We start from the raw sequence: 21,286 nt of genomic DNA, 5'->3' as shown, positions 1-21,286 counted from the left end.
AACGATATTGGCCAATAGTTTCTTTTTAAAGTCAAATCTTGTCCCTCCTTAGGTATTAGTGCTATATTAGCCTCTTTCCAGCTCTCTGGCACCTTTCCCCTCTGTAAAATAGAATTCATCATATTTTGTAAAGGTTGTAAAAGTTCATCCTCAAAGCATTTATAGTAAGAAGCCAGTAATCCATCTGGCACAGGCATCTTTTAGACTTTTTTATAGATTTGCAAACATCCTTTACTATTATGGGTCCATTCATAATCTGTTTCTGTTTCTCTGTAATCTTCAGTAAATTTTGTTTCTTTAAATATTCATCTATTTTCTCCAGGGTAATTTCTTGTCCTTCATATAAATTGGAATAATATTGATGAAATACTTTTTGCATAGCCACATTATCTGTTATTACATTATCTCCCTCTTGTAATTTCAATATGATTTTCTTTTTTCTTTTCATAATTTGTATGCCAACCACTTCCCTGGTTTATTTGAAAACTCAATTTTTTTTGCATAATTCATTTTTATTTCCATTTTTCTTACTATTAACATAGATAATTGTCACTGTAGAAGCTTAATTTGTTGAGAATAGTTATCTTCTCTGGAAACTTCTTTAATTCCTCTTATTTTCTTTTATCTCATCCAACCTCTCATGAAAGTTTTGCTTGTGTCTCAAACCATTCTTACATCTGTACTTTTATTAAGATTATTTTTTTAAAAAATGTTTTAAATTTCTTTTTACAGTCCTCCACTATTGCATCTTTCTGTAACAGCATTTCATTTAACCTCCATGTGAAAGAACTGAATTTCCAGACCAGCTGGAAACCAGATTCACTGGATTATGATCTGAAAAGATCTTTTATGCACTCTTAAGATAACACCATTTTCTACAATCCACATGATCCAGTACAGCCCATCTGTTGTGCCCCAATCTGTTCTAAACATCAGATGCAAGGATTTTTTGAAGGGAGGAACAAAGAACTAACCTGGATTGTGAAACATGGATGGAGAAGCACTTTCCATAAATTAAAGTACCAGTGGATGTAGCCGATGTATCAGAATCCCTCCCTCCCTCCCTCTTCTATATTTATTGCAATTTATAATGCTATGTGAGATTTTCAGTGCATTTACACAAGGACTCCTTAACATTGCTGAGGCATAATTCTTTTGCTTTCAGCAACGACAATTTTTTTTAAAAAAATCTCCATCAGCAGATTCTTATCTGACTAGTGTAACTATTAAAAATGTCTTTGGTATGTACTTCCATTCAGCAGGCTTATTGTCTGGATAATATAGATACGCAGAAAGATCTTGCTGCAACTGTCCTTTACTTCTAGTATATATGGTACTGCCTACATTAATTGCAGTGACATGAATCTATTTATTTATTTGAAGTCCATCATGTCTGTAAGCTGGCCTTGAAATCAGCATAGTAGATAATTTCAGAAGACTATTCTGATGTTAGATACCATTGTGTTGGTCCTTGTCCTTGTTTTTCCATTAGCCTAAGTTTTAGGTAGAGTATAATTCAAGAACTGTTTCAAAAGCCCTTTGATGAGTCAGTCAGCCTCTGACGTTTCCTTTGAGAAAAATAACTCACATTCAGGAGCTTAGGACTGGTGAATTGCTACTATATAAACACTTAACTTGCTGAAAAACGAAAGTCCATTACTGCCGCTAGATTGTGCTTCATATAGCTTTTGAATCTGCACTGTTACACTTTGTCTGGGTTGGGTGAACTAGAAATGGAGTTATAAATTATTAGGCCTTTGCTTATTTTCATGCAATGGAACATGAGAGAACTTCAAGGGACAGAATTCAATATACACTTGGTGGTTCCTTGAGGAAAAGATAATGTAGTCTTTGAAACAAGAGCTCATTATTTAATACAAAGAAAGTGGCTACAATATCTTCACTTTGTAATTGTCTCTTGATGGATGCGGTCTCACGTACAGAAGTCACTTCAGCAGTGTGGAATTCTCTGCAAGGGGAGACCCAATTTTCAGTGTTTTTTGAAGGAAGGACAAGATGCAAATAAAAATAATCCTTTTGCACTACTTAGTCTTATCTGTGCATTCTGTCTTAAAAAAAAACAAAAACACCAAACCTGATAGAATATTGGAATAGTGCAGTTAAGTTTTATTAATGAAATCTTTTTACCTGATTTATAGTAATCCCACATCTCACAGTTTTAAATGGCTATCCTGGTTTGGTCAACATGAGGCAAGAATTTGCCCTTCTGGAAATATGCAAAGTAGCTAAGTAAGAAATAAACACGAAACCCACAGTCAGAGAGGGCTACTGCCATGACAACACACAGAGTACTGTACTATATAGGCTGTTGTTACGAGCCTGCACAGCTCTTATCCTTTAAATCAGAAATCACTACATTTCAATCTTTAATTACAATGTGTAGCACTTTTCCTTTATAAAGTATTATTCATGAATTTCAACTATTACTTTCCTAAATCAGCAGGGTACTGTAAAATAAAATGACTTCCTGCTGACCTAGTTCAACTCTGTTTTCCAGTATTGGAGCTGTGCTTGTTTTTGAAAATTATTTGGAAGAAATATTTCAAATCCTGAATAAGCACAGCACTACTCTGCTATGCATTAAAGCAGCCCAACATTATTAAGGCTTCTTCTGTGCTGCCTGTACTGTAATGCTACATTATATATCTCTTTAAAATATTGATGTTGTGTTCTCAGCTATGGAGATTCATTTCCATCAATTCTTTCTTCTTATTAAACATCTAAAATTCTGTATTCCAACTTTTCAAAATGTGCTCCAGATTAGGCAGCTCTGCTCCCTGCCATGCCTTGAACCTAGTTCTTTACCTCATGAATTTTTGTAAGGGTTTTAAAATCTGTTAAGGCAAAATGTTTCTCTTCTCTTTTCAAGCTTTTGTTCTGTTTTTTATTCTGCTTCTCTGAAAAAGCTACTGATCTCTCAAATAATAATTTAATTTACTATAAAACCATCAGTAATACTTAACACAGTATGAAGTTTTATAAATACTGTTTTTGTTTAAAAATGTAGCTTTGTGAATGCTTTGTGTTAAATAGCTTCTATTACATACTTGTTTGCATTAGGACATTTCTTAATATTATCTAAAGGAAGCTTATGTGAAATACTGACCATTGTCTCTGTGTTTTTCCCCCACCTTACAGAGCCACATAAGTGAGTCTAAAGGGGAGATCAGACTTATAAAAAGCAGGTTTCCTCATTATCAACATTATACAGAGTTATATGATAAGAATAAGCTGCTTACAAACAAGGTTTGTTATTTTTATTAGTCATAAAAATATCTGAGTAAATGTTGCCCTTTGAGTTACAAGTACTGCTGAAATAGAATAAATGTTGATCAATCTTGTAATTAGGAAAATAGACACTGTTCAGTATTCTGAGTTACAATGCATGCAGGCAAAAGCAATCTTACTTGTTTATGTATTTAATAATTTGTATGTCGTTTCCCCCCTTAAATGGAACTCAAAATGACATTCCTATTGAGACCAGCTTAGCATTGGTAATATGACTGTATCATGTTCCCACAGGGCATATCCTGACATCTAAACCTATTTCTTTATCTCATCATTTTTATAAAGACTTCTTAAAACTTGTGGATAAAATATTTCTGTTAGAAAAACAAACTTTTTTTAAAAAAATGAAATGTTTATGTCAAGAAGCTATTTACCACTCAACTCTGGGTTACAAAAGTCCAAATGACTACTAGGTAGCAGCAAAGGGATATAGAAAGTTCTGATTCTTTGGTTGTACAGATTTTCACCCAGATATGATATGGATACCCATATTATAATTTGAATTTGAATCTAAATTGGTATTGGCTGTATATGTAAATATATAGTTCTGTATTTTGCTTGTGTTTAGTTCATTTATACTTATTTGGCAAGGGAGATAGCTTGGAGATAGAAGATTTTAACGGTTTTATATATTTAAGCTACTATTTACAAAAATGTATTTCAAATACATATTAGTCTACTTTTAGAATATTTAAATAATTAATGGATGCGCTCTCCTTTTTTATCTGCCCATATTTTTTACTTGTAATCTACCCTTGTTCTATTATAAGTCCACAACTTTAAAATTCTAACTGCTCCCAGTTTTTACACATTATTATAATAATTGCATGAACATTCCCAATATACTAATAGCATATTTATGCTTATCTATTCAGAAGGAAATCCCACTGAGCTCATTGGGTATTACCACCATGGAAGTAAGCAGTGGTTGTCAAGGGGTTGTACTATAGGCTCTACTAAGCTGAATGTTTATTTACTTTATCTGCAAATGTGAACTTCTGAAGGAGAAGAAATATGAACAGTATTAAGTATTAGCATCTTACCAGTAACCCAAAATGGTTCCTTCCATTCAGCAAAGAATTGGAAGACCAAAAATTCTACAAAGTTTGAGCAATGTGTGGTACATCGCAGGAAGTTACTTTAGTGATTTTCACAAGAGATACTAAAATTATTATTTTAAAACCTGAATTGTCAAGATAAGAATAATTCAAATAAGCAAAGGTAATATTACTATATTTACTTTTAGACTATAATGGCTCATGGCTGCTATCTTTCTGACGAAGAGCTGGAAATATTTAAGCTTAGAGGAACTGCCATTGTACATTGTCCTAATTCAAACATATCGTGAGTAATATAATCACATCACAAAGTTATTACACTTACAAGAACTGGGTTTCTGATCAATCTTCCCCAATTTGATGCTCTTCGAAGGTGTTGGGTTACATATTGTATTATTCTCACCCTCCTAGATAAGGAAGATAAAACTGGAGAGCACAAATTTGTGGTAGGTTGCTTTAGAAAATGTCAATCATGGGTTAAATGCTGAAAGCATCCTGTTACCAGGTTTTTCAGATATGAATCTTGGGTGCCTTAAAGTGGCTTGATTTCCTTTTTTTTTTTTTTTAACAACCTAGCTCCTGTGTCTTTAACAATCTGAGACAAGAAACCTACGATGAATTCATAATCTCCATCAAACACTTTCTGGTTGTTTCCTTCCTCTTGATCCATTCACTCTCCTTTCATATATTTGTATACCAGAAAAGTCCAATCTGTATGCTTGGATTTTATTGATTTTATGCCCCAGCTTAAATACCAGGGTTGTACAAATTTCAGAAATGATTCAGAAGACTTTTTTTGAATCTCACAGGTCCATAGAATTGGTCTGCTATTCATTAAAGAAGCCATGCTTTTTTTCAGAATTATGTAGGAGCCTGAATGCCACTAATTTAAGGGATCCATTGGTTAAAATTGACACGACTCTTAAAGCAGCCACATCTTTTTCCATCTCATACAGAAGCATGAAAAAAATTGGACTATTTTAATAAACAGTATTGAGGTACTATGTTCTCATGAGATTTGAAATACTTCTGAATCGTTTTTGATTCAGCCTTATTAAATACATCACTTGCTCAGGTAATGTGGAACTTCCTCACAGCAATAGCATTTATGAAGTTATATCTAAAACAATGGCAAAGCTGAGCTCATACATTCTATTTTTATACATCTTGTTCTAGCACTTTGTGAATAGTTTTTAATGTTTCAATACATCTGTTACAACCTATTCTTTTTAATTATAAAGATGGTATCTTTTCATTCTTCTATTTCCAATCTAGATTAAAAAGTGGGCTTTTAAACACAAGGAAGATTCTGAATCACAATGTGAAACTTGGATTAGGCACAGGTTAGTGATTTATTATGTAAGTGTTAACTTTCAGGTACTGTTTTAAAAGATTAAAAAGGAGATAAGCCACATACATATGCACATGATGCATGTGGAATACAGGTAGTCCTTGCTTACCGACCACTCGTTCAGTGACTGTTCAAAGTTACAATGGTGCTGAAAGAGAAGACTTACAACCAGTCCTCAAAGTTGCAGCTGTCGCAGCATCCCCGTGGTTGCGTGATTGCAGTTCAGGTGCCTGGCAACTGGCATACATTTACGATGGTTGCAGCATCACACAGTCATGTGACTGCCATTTCCAACCTTCACAGCCAGCTTCCGAAAAGCAAAGTCAATGGGGAAGCTGGCAGGAAGTTGCAAGTCACAGTCTCATTATGTTTCGCTTAATGATCGCAGTTAGAACCTATGCCATAAGTCGGCGTGGTCATGTGACATTTCACTTTATGACCACATCTCTTAGCGATCAAGTTGCCAGTCCCAATTGCGATTGGAAATGAGAACTACCTGTAGTGTGTAGAATATCAGTGGTATCCACAAGGAGGGCTAAGGGGTGAGAATATCATAAGTAGCACTGTAGCATTGTGACATAAGCCCTGCCCCTTTTCTATAAGCATATGACAATATCACACATGCCCCAAATAGGTGGAGCTTGTGCTACAATGCTACAATGCTGCTTTCTCCATTCTGATGAAAGCTATAAAAACATGCAGATGCCACCGAGCAATATATGGATCCAACTATTCCCTCCAATTTTCATTATGGAAGAAGAGCTAGTTCTGGCAAAAAAAATAGGGGGCAGGGGTTTGAGAAGAAATGGGAATTATACGCTTTAATGTAAAAGAGATTTTCAATAATATTGGTTGACACCGTATTAAATAGAGAAACTGAGCGAGATTATAACCCGTTTGGGCATTTTTATATCCTTGAGCGTTCCATACATCTCCCTGTCCTTCACTGAGATGACTCCCTACAACCATGGGACTCTCCGTGCACTCCCTGCAGGGAATCAGTGTCGTTTGAGTGATCTCAGAGATGGGAGGAGTTTAACTGGAGCATTTGGATTGCACATTCCAACTGTGCGGCATTCCATGAATAAAATGGAATTATATAAATAAAATGAAACTTTTCCTGATAGTTGCTTAGGAAAGGGCATAATTTTCTGAGACAACTCTATAGTAAACATAATAAACCAAGCAGCTGCAACCATCTACAGGCCCCTCCAGCTACTGCCTGATTATCGAATATATATAAACTTCAGCCCCATCATAGCTGTGTCATCTCAGATGCTGGACATGGATCTGTTTACCATTTGCCTGTGTACCATTCACTGGGGGGCAGTTGTGGTGCGGGGTCTCGGCTTTCCTTGAGACTACAGCTCTAGCAGCACCACTGTCCATACTGAGTGGAACAGCCTGTGGCAAGAATGCACAATCTCTATCAGCTTGGCAGCAGCACCAGGCCTGCACCTCATAAGTGGATAGCGGCTGGGCTTTTTGCTGGAGGAGATTCAGGAGGTGAAATGGGTGACTTAAGCATCTGAAAAGGTTAAAACCTCTATTTTGTTTCTTAAATCTCTGGAGCAAAGTGAGGAGCAAACTTTTGGGCCTACCATTTAGGCTTTGGGAGCCCAGAAAATATGCTGGCAGGCTGTATCTGACCTTTAGCTACACTTTTTGCACCTCTGGCCTACAGCATGGGCATCCTCCTGTACATAGTGAATTCCTGAAAGATATATTGCCAGCATGACGAAAAGCCTCAATGAGACCCCACCTATGTTATAATAATGATCATCTGCCTGCATATTTAATGAAACTCATGTTTCCATCTAATGCATATGGTCTTCCAGGCTGATTGTAATGTTCTGCTCTATTGCTAGATGTTGCTGGTGGCTATTCAGCTTCCATGCTTGATGCTATCAGAAATACGATTGTGGTATCTGAAATCCTTCACATTAATAAAGAGAGTGATGAAAAAGGCTTAACTCTGAAGGAGGCATTCCGACTAGCAACTCTTGCAGGAAGTCAAGGTAATGAAATTCTCCTTCTACTCCTCTGTTTAATTGTCTACCCCAAAAACACAGAAGTTACATCTGATATTCTAATCTGGCTTGGAATAAACTTTTCATTTGGACCTTAGCATGTCTTACATCCTAACCACTACATTATACTGACCAAATACACCCTGTGTGCTAACCCCATAGTTTACTTACTCATGGTTTGTTGAATAAAACACAGCAGTTCATACTTCATGTAAGCCAAAACTAAAGAGACTAAAACACCATAGCTTAATGTGACGTCTGTACCAAATTGCTAAAATATGTGAGTGCCAGTGTGGTGTAGTAGATAAGGTGCTGAATTAGGACCAAGATGCTCTGTTCAAGTGTTACTTTTTACCATGAAAATTCAATGGATAACTTTGTATCATTTGCTATTTCTCAGCCCAATTTATCTCACATGCTTATTGTGGGGGGAAAATGGAGATGATCTATTACTGATCTAATATGCTATGTTGAACATGCTAGAAATAAGGGGGAATGTTTTCCATAAATTTACTTTGATCCTCTTCTGCTTTCTCTTATTAGCTTTGACAGGCATGGCTGTTGATGTTCTACTGCCCTCTGCTGTTTAATGTGGAAACTATATAAAAGAGAAAGGAAAAATCACACCATAGAAAGACAGTCTGAGAAGGTTTATTACTAAGTTACTAAAATTTAGTATTTCCAAAACAGTATTTCTCAGAGTTGACACTGGATCAGTTCCCTGCGGAATGACTATCCCTCTTTTGGCCATCTGATTTTATTTTATTTTATTTTATTTTAAAGAATTTGAGTAATTTTCCCTTTCATGGCCTGGGGCAATAAAACTTTAGCTCCTTCAGCATCATATTTTCAGGCAGTTTTAAAATATGTTTTAGGGCAGCCTATAAAACAAGGAATTCTGTTTTATGTAGAAGTGGCTTCAAATGAAAGAGCATTTTGATTTTGATTGCAAAACACCTGCTTGGCTATATAATAAATTTATCCCATACAAGTGAATATGTATCACTTTAAGATGAAACAATTTTTTCATGAGTTGTTTCTTTGCAATTTCATAAAGACTTCTTGTGTTGTCCTGGTATCATTCCAAGTCTCCTGAGACACAGTTTGAAAGGATTTTTTGTTTGTTTAATAAACTGAAACTGATATCACATAAGAGTCGATCAGTAGTAGATTTATGTCCAGCCTATATACTTACCTTCTTCTCACTCCCTTGGCACTGGATTACAATCTGTTCCTCTTCATAGCCTACTTTATGTGCTGCAGTGGGAGAGAGAGAAGTGTTTTTTTAATTTGTTCATTCCATGGAAGGATGTATATGTGTGAAAGGTTGGGAGTAAGTGGTAGGGGATGGTAGGATAGACAGAATGGAAACAACTTCATATTAAGAAACAACTCAGAAAATGGTGACCTTCTGTCAGCCATGGATGCAGGAAAACAACCTGCTTCTTTGCTGCATATACAGTCAGGTCCAGAAATATTGGGACATCGACACAATTCTAACATCTTTGGCTCTATACACCACCACAATGGATTTGGAATGAAACAAACACAATGTGCGTTAACTGCAGACTGTCAGCTTTAATTTGAGGGTATGTATATCCAACTCAGGTGAACGGTGTAGGAATTACAACAGTTTGCATATGTGCCTCCCACTTGTTAAGGGACCAAAAGTAATGGGACAGAATACTAATCATACATCAAACTTTCCCTTTTTAATACTTGGTTGCAAATCCGTTGCAGTCAATCACAGCCTGAAGTCTGGAACGCATAGACATCACCAGACGCTGGGTTTCATCCCTGGTGATGCTCTGCCAGGCCTCTACTGCAACTGTCTTCAGTTCCTGCTTGTTCTTGGGGCATTTTCCCTTCAGTTTTGTCTTCAGCAAGTGAAATGCATGCTCAATGGGATTCAGGTCAGGTGATTGACTTGGCCATTGCATAACATTCCACTTCTGTCCCTTCAAAAACTCTTTGGTTGCTTTTGCAGTATGCTTTGGGTCATTGTCCATCTGTACTGTGAAGTGCCGTCCAATGAGTTCTGCAGCATTTGGCTGAATGTGAGCAGATAATATTGCCCGAAACACTGCAGAATTCATCCTGCTGCTTTTGTCAGCAGTCACATCATCAATAAATACAAGAGAACCAGTTCCATTGGCAGCCATACATGCCCATGCCATGACACTACCACCACCATGCTTCACTGATGAGGTGGTATGCTTAGGATCATGAGCAGTTCCTTTCCTTCTCCATACTCTTCTCTTCCCATCACTCTGGTACAAGTTGATCTTGGTCTCATCTGTCCATAGGATGTTGTTCCAGAACTGTGAAGGCTTTTAGATGTCGTTTGGCAAACTCTAATCTGCCCTTCCTGTTTTTGAGGCTCACCAATGGTTTACATCTTGTGGTGAGCCCTCTGTATTCACTCTGGTGAAGTCTTCTTTTGATTGTTGACTTTGACACACATACACCTACCTCCTGGAGAGTGTTCTTGATCTGGCCAACTGTTGTGAAGGGTGTTTTCTTCACCAGGGAAAGGATTCTTCGGTCATCCACCACAGTTGTTTTCCGTTGTCTCCCGGGTCTTTTGGTGTTGCTGAGCTCACCGGTGCGTTCCTTCTTTTTGAGAATGTTCCAAACAGTTGTTTTGGCCACGCCTAATGTTCTTGCTATCTCTCTGATGGGTTTGTTTTGTTTCTTCAGCCTAATGATGGCTTGCTTCACTGATAGTGACAGCTCTTTGGATCTCATCTTGAGAGTTGACAGCAAGAGATTCCAAATGCAAATAGCACACTTGAAATGAACTCTGGGCCTTTCATCTGCACATTGTAATTGGGGTACTGAGGGAATATCACACACCTGGCCATGGAACAGCTGAGAAGCCAATTGTCCCATTACTTTTGGTCCCTTAACAAGTGGGGGGCACATATGCAAACTGTTGTAATTCCTACACCGTTCACCTGAGTTGGATGTACATACCCTCAAATTAAAGCTGACAGTCTGCAGTTAACGCACATTGTGTTTGTTTCATTCCAAATCCATTGTGGTGGTGTATAGAGCCAAAGAATTGTGTCGATGTCCCAATATTTCTGGACCTGACTGTAATTACCACAGTATAGACTTCCAAATGGCTTTATATTATGTCTTATTGAATTTTAGCTGGATCTTCCCACACCTGTTCTCTAACTGTCTGTCTCGCTGATCCAGCTCCTGCGATTCATTTGCACATAATGGGTCCATTTTTGTAGCAATGCTTCCTAATAAATTCTCGACCCTAGGTATCAATTGGGGCATCAGTAGAAATGGCAATGGGATTAATCCCAATTTTTCCCAAGGGCCTTGCAAAATTGCTTTTGGGAGTAGACTATTCTAATAGGCTCTATATCCTTGCAGAAGTGAAAGGCAGCTGCAGATCTAAGGTTAATCAGATGGTGATCCACCCATAACAATGGGGATCACCTCCCCAATCAGATAGAAGATAAGGTCAAACTTGTGCTGTGCATCATATGTTGGCTCTGTGACTAGCTGGGATAGACCCATGATTTCCATTGCTGCTATGACCTCATGAACTCCAAAGTGGATGTTGAAGACAACCAGCACCATACCTATGTGACTCTGCTAATTTTCCTCTATTGGAATATGGCCCCAATTTCAAAAGAGTTTCCTCTGTTCTGATATAAATTTACTTGTTTATTATCATTTGAAATCAGCTGATTGTAGTCTTACTGTATGCTTTGGAATAATAATAACAACAACATCAGCTGTTAAAGGATGATTTAATTAATTTAAGATGTTTTAAGGGTGATCCTAAAGGAATCTCCTGAAACAGTAATGTTTAAAATATAGTTCTCCCTCTGTTATTTAGAGTGGAGCAATACTCATAATGGAATTGCAACAAAGAACACAAGTATAACTTGTGTAAATGTAATATTGTATCCTTTCTATTCATTTCAAAATGTCATAACTTGTAATGTACTGAATTTGATTGTGTACGTTCGAAGAGGTTCATTTTTTATTTTTAATTTACAGCTTTAGGACTAGATCATATAACTGGAAATTTTGAGGTTGGCAAGGAATTTGATGCACTGCTTATCAATACCAAAGCTTCAGACAGTCCTTTCGATTTGTTTGCTTCTGACCGTGTTGAGGTAATCAAATACTGCATAACTGAAATAGGTTGCATATGTCTGGAGGAATCCACATGTGATGGAATGTCTAGAAGGTCCTGGGAACATGGGGCAAGGAGACAGATGCAAAAGTGACACCTCAGCCATGCAGGTGGGGAGGAGCATAAGAAAGAGACTCAGAGTAACTCCACCTTAAGGTGTAAGTTGATTTAGAGAATTGTTTTAATAGGTTTTCAAGGTTATTTATTTATTTATTTATTTATTTATTAATTATTACATTTGTATGCCACCTTATTAATTATTACATTTGTATGCCGCCCATCTCCCCCCAACGGGTGACTCTGGGCGGCTCACAATTAAAATCAGAAACCCCATCAACAATTAAAAAGCCCCCCATAAATAGTTATATACTTTACCCTAAAGTTATAGTTATATATTTTACCCTACTAGCAGTAAAGATATTTGCAGAAATCCAAGTAGTTCTTGTTCCTGAGTTTGCCTGCCTCACAGGTACTACCTAAACCCAGTGACTTTCCTAGTTGCTCCATAAAAACGTAAGAATCCTGCTCGATCAGGCAACGATTCAGCGTCCTCTGTCACACAGTGATCAAACAGATGTATTTAGGAAGCTCATAACCATGAAGAAGATGGTGATATTCCTTTTCCATTATTACTTCCTAGAAGCTGATATCTATGGTATGTCTCCAGTGATTCAGGAGGTAGTTATCAAGATTAGTACTTAACTGATAGCACAATTTTCCATGAATGTGTCTAATCTCCTTTTAAAGCCCCCTAAATTGAGGGCCATCATTACATTTGCTAATAGCAAATTCCATAATTTACCTCTGCAAAGATAAACATAAAGAAGTAGTTCCTTTTACTGCTCCTATCATATCTCACTTTACTTGTATTGGTTTAAATTAAAACACTACAAAAGCTATAGACTTTCCTTATAAGTAAAGTCCCTAATCATTTTGGTTGCTCTTTTTTTTTTTTTTTTTTGGCATCTTTTCCAGATCTACAGTATATGTGGGGGATGTAGTAACCACACCTATAACTGTATAGAATATTATGCTATAGATTTTATATAAGAGCCCTTGTATTCTTTTCATACAAAACTGTTGGCAATTCAGTTTTCAGTTACCTTTCTAATGATTGCTAGCATGAAATTTTCTCCCTCCCTCCCTCCCTCCCTCCCTCTTTCTTTCTTTCTTTCTTTCTTTCTTTCTTTCTTTCTTTCTTTCTTTCTTTCTTTCTTTCTTTCTTTCTTTCTTTCATGGTAGCCACCCACTGGACTGACTTTCTCACTTTCCTGTTAATTTTGATCCTATAGTAACTTTTTCTTGATCAGCTACAGTCAGCTCAAATTTTGTTTTAGAAGAAACATGGGTCATTTCCCACTTGATTTGATTTCATAGCCTTTGCCACTTAAAAGCCAATTCATTCATTTGGAGATGTGCTGTTAGAATTGTTGCAATTCCTTTTTGAGATTAGTACTCTGAATAGTTTGGACTCATAAGTAAAGTTTGTTGCATCTCTACTCCTCATAGCTCTGCACTATTTATTATCAAGTTAAAAAGTGCCAGTCCTGATGGTGATCCCTGGATCATCCCACTCTGCATGTCTCTAATGTAAAGAGTACTCTTTGTTTCCTATTCTTATCTCGTGATCGGGACCATTTGGTGAGGGATTTTGAGGATTTTTGAAACTCCAAGTATACAGCATCTGTGAGATCATTCCTGTCTACATATTTGCTGACACTCTCTTAAAAGTTTAGACAGTTAGATATTGAATTTATATAAAAATCATCAGAGATGCTTGATACCTTTTTTTTTCAAGCCATAAAGACATAAACATGTTTTTGTTTTTTAAAAAAGGCTTGATTTATGAGAAAAATTAAATTCTAATAGACATGTTGGAGTGGGATTGAGGATACCCAAATTTATCTCCACTTGACTATACAGCTCATTCACCAGTCCCTTTTTCTTGACCCCCATCTACTGCATAGTGTTTTTGTTGTGAAGATTAAAAATTGGATAAGAAAAAAATGGGTTCTAACATTTAATTGATTAAATGAACAATCTCAGAAGATTCCCACAAAAATTACAATAACAATATCAGTTCAGTTCAGGGAACATGTCTTTTGAAGGGGATCCTCACCTTGAAAATCCCAAGATTCCATTAAAAGGAAGAAATAGGATAACCTGGCAATGTAAGGAAAAATAAAATATAAAATGAAAGAAATGAAAATATATATTGAAAAATATTTGCATAGAAGAACCTTTATTCTGGTTCTTCAATATTTTATAATGCCAGGTATACTTGGATCAGTACTGTATTTGGATTTTTCTTTTGTGATGTTATGTTTGTTTAATTTTACAGACTATTAATATTTTATTATCTAATTTTACAATCAAAGAAGAACCACATTTTGAATATTTCCTTTTTCTCCCATGTCTTAGGATATTATTGAGAAATTCCTGTATCTTGGTATGTATGCTACTTATAATTTTATACAGATAATTTCATATGATTGCAAAATAAGTTTTTATACAATTATTAATTTATTCCCCTTTACTGATAAAAATTATTCATAAATATTATTTTATTTGTATATGTTTAATATTTATTAGCATTATTATATAATGAAATGTAATCATTTTCACTGAACATTAATACTTCCATTATGGAAGTGATTACATGTATGAAAGTGCTGCTCTGCACATGGAAACTTGATTTTGTTACTTGACAGCTGAAGTAAATCCAAGGATCTGATTTAAAATATTGTAACGTTAGTACTTGATATACTGCATGTGGGACAGTTGATTTATATGCAGTGCAAAACTGCAGGGGACAGGATGAATTTACAGGTTCATAAATTTATTTTGTTTTATATATTCTTTGTATTCTTGGTATATTGTGTTTGAGAGGATACATATTGTCATTAGCTCCTTAAAGTTGAAAGGAATATTATACACAGATGATTCTCATTTATGTCTACTTTTCATATATATTGATATGAAAATATCATATACCATATGAACTACCCACCACCTTTTGTCTACACACCACCTTATGTCTACTTTTCATATATATTGATATGAAAATATCAAATATCGTATGAACTACACACCACCTTTTCATATATATTGCATTTGGTCTGGATCCAGTATGTCTTTAAAACATTTAATGTATTCAGAGCAGCTTTCCCCAATCTGGTATCTTCCAGCCACGTTGCAGTCCGCATGGGAATTCTTGTAACTGTAGACCCAAAGAATCTGGTGGCCACAAATGATTGAAATTAATAGAATTTAAATCACTATAAAAATAACCTTGCCTACATCTATAACATTTCCCAGAAGAATACAGATGTAGTCTATTCCAAAGTTTAGCACTGTGGCAACATTTCCTGCCATTATGAGAATGCCTGTAGTTTTGTCTATGGTCTTCTGATTTATCTATACAGCAGCATAGTTAGCAGAGCATAAGATTGCTGGAATGACTTCAGAATGCTGTATGTGAACTGACTCCAAGTATAAACTGTGCATGATGGCACCAAACCTATGTCTTTAAATGTAAAGCCTCACTTCTGATATGAGGACCCACTGGGAGGAAATGGGGAGAATGGAACAGATCGCAGCAGTCAGCCAGGATATCCTTCAGCACTTTAAATCCCACTCCATGCCCTACTTTAGATACGACTGGGACAGACTTGTTTTTGAGGAATCTGCTACCGAACATTCAGTTTGGAACTTAGTGATGACTATGGGTAATTTTAAAATTTATTTTAACTTATTTATATTATTCAGAGGCTGCCAACTCCAAGCAACCCTGGGTGGTTAACATTTTAAAAGTAAGGAACAATTTAAAAAAAAAAAAAAAAACAACAGATCATAGATATCCAGAATAGAAAATATAATCAAATTCAAGTTCTTGAAAGATGTGAACGATGTATGTTTATAAATCAAATTCAGAGTTATGTGTTTATAATTTAGGAAAATTCAGAGAAATCATGAAGATTAACAGTGGTAGAGGATGCGTACCATAAGGAAATAATCTCATTCATCTTTGTGTTTTCAGGTGATGACAGGAATATTGAGGAAGTGTATGTGGCTGGCAAACTGGTGGTTCCATTTTCAAGCTCTGTGTAAATTGGATTCCCATTCTGAAAAATGCTCCACTAGTTATCATTTAGCTTGGAAGAACTGGGTAGAAATGCAGTGCCTTGTTGTTATGCTGATTTTATTTAGTATGTTTCTGATTTGCACAAGAAAGATTGTAAACTTGTCAATTACAAAACAAAAAATATGCCAAAAATCTATCTCATTTGAAGAAGACAGGAAGCAGCCCCAATGTTTAAAATAAAAAAGTGAACATGCATTTGGAATAAATCTTTCCGCCTACATCTTAAGAATATCCAGAGACAGTTGTAGAATCCATTTCCTCTCTTAAGATATAAGAACCCAAATCCTAAAAATGTATCTGACAAGAATTTAGGGATCTTATCTGTGAATATATTAGGATTACAAGCCCTGACTTAGAAACAAAGCACATCTGGTTTGGGTGGTGCCCATTTCCTACAACCATCTACAACTTTCCTCCTTGAATAGACATCACATGCTCTTGAAGTCAGGAGTGGGAAAAGCTGTTTCCTTTTCTCTCTCTTGGGGAGTGAAATGTCTCCTGAAACTTTCACCTTTATTTGCATACATCTGTCCATCTAGAATGCATTTTGCTTAATTGCAGATGTGGCATAGTGAATAAAGATATTAAAAAATGAGAGGCAGGTTCTCTGTCCACAGTTTATGTTATTCAGGGTGGCTTTAGAAAAACACTGGCTTTGTTCACACATAATGCAAAGCTGTAATGTGGTTAAATTAATTTTGGCTTAATATAAAGAATCCCGCCCCCCCCCAATTATGGATGCATTTTAAGTGAGAAGCAGGCCACCATCACTTGTTCAATAAACCATGGTAAAAGCAAATTCTGGTATAGTGTTATACAGAGACATATTCACTGTTTCTTATCAGCTCCCCACCTATTTATAGTATAAGGATAAGGCTATAGCCTTGGTGTTTTACAGATGTGTGTCAACTGGGTCCCATCTAATTGGAAGCATTTGTTCAAACTGTGAATTCATTCTTACCCTACAAGTTGAGTAAGAGCAAAAGCAATTTGAACAATCAAATCAATATGGAAAAAGGGGCTTTTGTTTTAGAATCTGATCTTTGAATTTGATATTTGCATAATGACACTATTTTATTCTGATAAAGTATATAAACCACTTAGGATAAGTACTCAGTAAATAATGTTAAAACTGTTGTTTTTCTATCTTGCAACCCAGAGATGGCAAGTATAAATATGATAGGCTTGCACAAAACACCTTGGAGGAATGTGTGCCTTTTAGGATCATTATTGGTTTTCTAATTTTTGGAGGATAATTTTAAGAGAATTACTATTATGCAGCGATTGCCTCTGAGGGATTCTCAGCAGGAAATACATTTCTGTTAATACTTGTATAAATAAACTATAAAACTTTTTTAAAGGATTTGTCTCTAAACATGTTGGAAAGCCTGTTGAAAACTGCCAACAATCTCTCAGAACACAAGATGCCTTCTTCACCAGCCTCTTTGTTCTCTGTCAGCATGAATTTCAGTTGAAAAGGGGGGGAAGCTAGCCTTGGAAATTTACTTGGGAGAAAAGAGAAGCCTAAATGTATATTTTGTGAAAAGAAGCATTTTGAATTATGGATCGAAATTATTTGAATTTCTGTCTTACTGTACCATTTGTTAACCTTACATTGGAAGATGTGAATGAGAATGAATATAACTTGTGCTTTGTGGAGTTATTTGAATGATTCCAGTGTGGCAAGTAGAGTTCTGCAGTATAAAATGTTGACCTAACTTTAAAGTGCATGTTTCACAATATTTGCAAGCAGAAGGCTAGGGGAACTCAGGAGAGGAACCCCACTTTATTCACTTATCTATTTTATTTTACTTTTTCAAATATAGTAAGCCTGTACGTTTTTGTACAATAAAGGAGGGGAAAAAGTGGTCCATCCTCTGCATTTATGCCAGAAATGAACTTTTATTCCTGCTTGTAAAAATTAATTCAAATACTCATTGGAAATCAAGGAAGGAGAAATATGATAACCAAAATTTTGCAGTACTACATTTGTTTAATATGCATTAAGAAGTTAGACTTGATTTAGTTTTATAAACAAACTTAATGAGTAAGCATGTTAGTGAACTCAGCTAACCATGGAATATTCAACAAATGATGGTTAAAGAAAGCATCGCTTAACATGATCTGTCAACCCAGTCACAGGCCTCATTCATAAGACATGCCAATAATATTTTGTCATTATTTTAATTTATACTCTATAGAAGGGGTCCCCAACCCCCGGGCCATGGACGGATACCGGTCCGTGGCCTGTTAGGAACTGGGCCACACAGCAGGAGGTGAGCGGCAGGCAAGTGAGTGAAGCTTCATCTGTTTTTACAGCCGCTCCCATCACTCGCATTACCGCCTGAGCTCTGTCTCCTGTCAGATCAGTGGCGGCATTAGATTCTCATAGGAGCATGAACCCTACTGTGAACTGTGCATGCGAGGGATCTAGGTTGTGCGCTCCTTATGAGAATTTAATGCCTGATGATCTGAGGTGGAGCTGAGGCAGTGTCAGGTTAAGCCCAACTCCACGAGACAGTACTGGAACAGCTCAGTTACTTTATTAGCTCGCACTTGCTAGACAGAATCTTGCCAGACTAACTCTAAACTCCCCAAGCCAGCAACTAAACACTACGAATTCCTTAGGGTGGTGCCAGTCTCATCCTCTTCACTTTCCCATGCTCACACTGGGGGCTGAGGAGATGCTTCTGTCCTTGACCCCTCTCATTCCATTCCATTCCATCACAGGTGGTGATGCTAGCGCTGGGAGCGGCTGCAAATATAGATTATCATTAGCAGAGAGGTCTGACTGCACAGAGACCATAATAAATCAATTGCTTGCAGACTCATATCAAAACCTTATCATGTAATGCACTTGAATCATCCCGAAACCACCACCCCCCCAGGTCTGTGGAAAAATTGTCTTCCAAGAAACTGGTCCCTGGTGCCAAAAAGGTTGGGGATCACTGCTGTATAGTATATAATATATACTATATTATTAATAATAGTTTACTATTTCATTATATTAAATTAACAAAAATGTATTTATACATATAATTCTGTTAACATAGTCATATAATATTGAAAAGAAGGAATAAGGAAAAGGGAAAAAAGCCTGGGAAATTAAATCATAAACAAAGTATTTGAAAAGAAGGAACAAAACATTCAAGTCCTCTTCAGAAATATTTAAATTTGTTTTTTTTCCCCCCAACAAACCCAATAAATTATAGATTAGCATCACATACAAACCCAACCACACAGTTGGATGGACATTGCTATTTGTGTGAAAACAATTATGATGTATTAGGAGTAAAGGAGTAAAGATTTTCATTTGTACTCTTGAAAAAAACAGTTATCCTGATAGTATGTTCTGCTGTTGATATTGCTTATCATATATTGATTTTCATCATAACGTAAAATAATTTAAGCACATTTTTCATGTCTTAAAGGTTTTGTCTGGCCCTGAAATCAATGAAACTAAAAATATGATAATTCAAAGGGTATCTGTTTATAAATGCACAGTGTTGCCATATCATTAACAGATTTGGAAATCCACCTAGATATGTCTGTTGCTAATTATAGAGCATGTGGGAGAGAACTAGGCCTCAGCAACATTGGTAGGTGGGGTCAAAAAAGGCAAGGCAACAGTTGTGGCATCTCAATTGAAGCCCCACCCCTTTTCCTACAAAGGGGCAGGGTTTAAATTGTGATGCCACAATCGCTTTTTTACTGTTTTGCCCCCTCTCCGGCAGACACCACTACTTGGCTTACCCCTTTTCACATGCATTTCAGTCTTGGTGTGAAGATTGCTATAGTTTTATTGTACAGCTTTTAGTTGATGAAAGAAATAACTTGAAATATTCTTGCCAGATTTTTATTTTTTATTTTTCTGTTTTCTTTCAAGGTGGGAAATGCACCCAAAAAAAAAAAAGTAATTGTCGCTGTGTATTCTAACTGCTTTGTTGTCAGTAATTGTAAATGAGCCCCTCTGTGCTTATGTAACAGAATAAAAAAGCTATGTTTACTATGTTTACATTGGTTAGTTTCTGAGTGTTTTGTAGAAAGGGGAAAAACCATGATCCATTCACTAACTGACTCCAGAGAAAGACATGAGTTGAAGAGAGGGAATCTGTGGGTGCTGGAGAAAAAAATAAATCCTAAATAAGGATCTCAGATAAATCAAACCACTCAAACTGAGAAAGAACATCTTTGCATAAAGTTCATGTCCTTTGTTGTCTATTCACCAACGCTGTGCAGATCCTTCAAAACAGGTGCTTTGAAACATGCTTTGGAAATACTATTCAGAGTATGAAAACTAAATGATATGAGCTTAAACTGTTAATTCTGGGAGGAAGCATATAATTTAATAGTTATAATAGTGACCTGGTGGGATATAGCAATTGAAGGAGTGAATATAGCAATTGAACAATACAATTTGTTTAAAAAGAAAATAAGCAGGGGAAAGGGAGAAGTTGTACTCTATAATAAAACAAGTAAAAGCAATAGTGATGTTAGTGTCTACTATTTTCTGCCCAACCAACGAGAAGATGGGAATTGTTCTTTCCTAAAGCATATTGTCCATTTTCCAAGAGGCATTTAATTTGCTTTCACAAAAGCTAAACAGATTTGGACCTGAAATAGGACTTTAATGGGTAACCACCTATTCAAGAGCTACTTGTGCAAGAGCTGAAGACTGGGAAGTAGAAAAACATCCCCAAAGTGAATAGCAAGCCTCCATATTGTTGCCAAGTAAATGACATGAAGATTTCTATGGAGTCAGGAGAAGTTGAGAAAAACTTGAGATTTACCTTCAACTCAAAAATAGCATGGAGTAATAGTAATGGGGAACTTCTATTACCCTGACAAATTCTGCCAAGTTTTTCTAGGAAACTTCTGAGTTGTTTATAGCTTTTTCCTTCAGAAGTTAGGGGAAGGAATAATGGGATCAACAATCTTTGATTTCATACAAACCAGTAAGTAAGTTAAAAAACAGGAAGTAGCAGGAACTTTGGGGGAAATTCCCATCTAATCCTGGAATCCTGCTTTTAAGGGAAATTACTATTCCGTATAGTGATATATGTATCTTTGATCTCAGAAAAGCAGATTTTAATAAATTCAGAGCTTTGATAAATAGGATTCAGTAACAGGAAAAGTTACAGGAAAAAGGGTTAGGAGTAGTTTCAAATTCCTTTAAAAAAGATACTGAAGGAACAATTGCAAATAATTTTAATTAGGAAAAATGGAGGA

The 21,286-nt window shown here is 36.2% G+C and overlaps 1 protein-coding gene across 1 annotated transcript in view; it reads left to right on the top strand.

Annotated features, from left to right (window-relative positions):
- Positions 1 to 20,072, top strand: part of GDA (guanine deaminase) — a 50,446-nt gene extending 30,374 nt beyond the window's left edge. Inside the window, exons 8-14 of the mRNA XM_007434503.4 lie at positions 3,160 to 3,267; positions 4,556 to 4,653; positions 5,643 to 5,710; positions 7,587 to 7,736; positions 11,775 to 11,893; positions 14,335 to 14,362; positions 15,953 to 20,072. Coding sequence (XP_007434565.2) covers positions 3,160 to 3,267; positions 4,556 to 4,653; positions 5,643 to 5,710; positions 7,587 to 7,736; positions 11,775 to 11,893; positions 14,335 to 14,362; positions 15,953 to 16,023 — 642 coding nt within the window. The 3' untranslated portion in view covers positions 16,024 to 20,072. The remainder of the gene's footprint in view (positions 1 to 3,159; positions 3,268 to 4,555; positions 4,654 to 5,642; positions 5,711 to 7,586; positions 7,737 to 11,774; positions 11,894 to 14,334; positions 14,363 to 15,952) is intronic.
- The last annotated feature ends 1,214 nt before the right edge of the window (positions 20,073 to 21,286 follow it).

The sequence above is a fragment of the Python bivittatus genome, unplaced genomic scaffold, assembly GCF_059951505.1.
Source record: "Python bivittatus isolate LINGU-HERP-01145 unplaced genomic scaffold, Pbiv_v1 ctg000850_np1212, whole genome shotgun sequence".
NCBI classification, from domain to species: Eukaryota; Metazoa; Chordata; class Lepidosauria; order Squamata; family Pythonidae; genus Python; species Python bivittatus.
The sequence above is the reverse complement of the archived record's forward strand: the minus strand, read 5'-3'. Positions and strand labels throughout refer to the sequence as shown.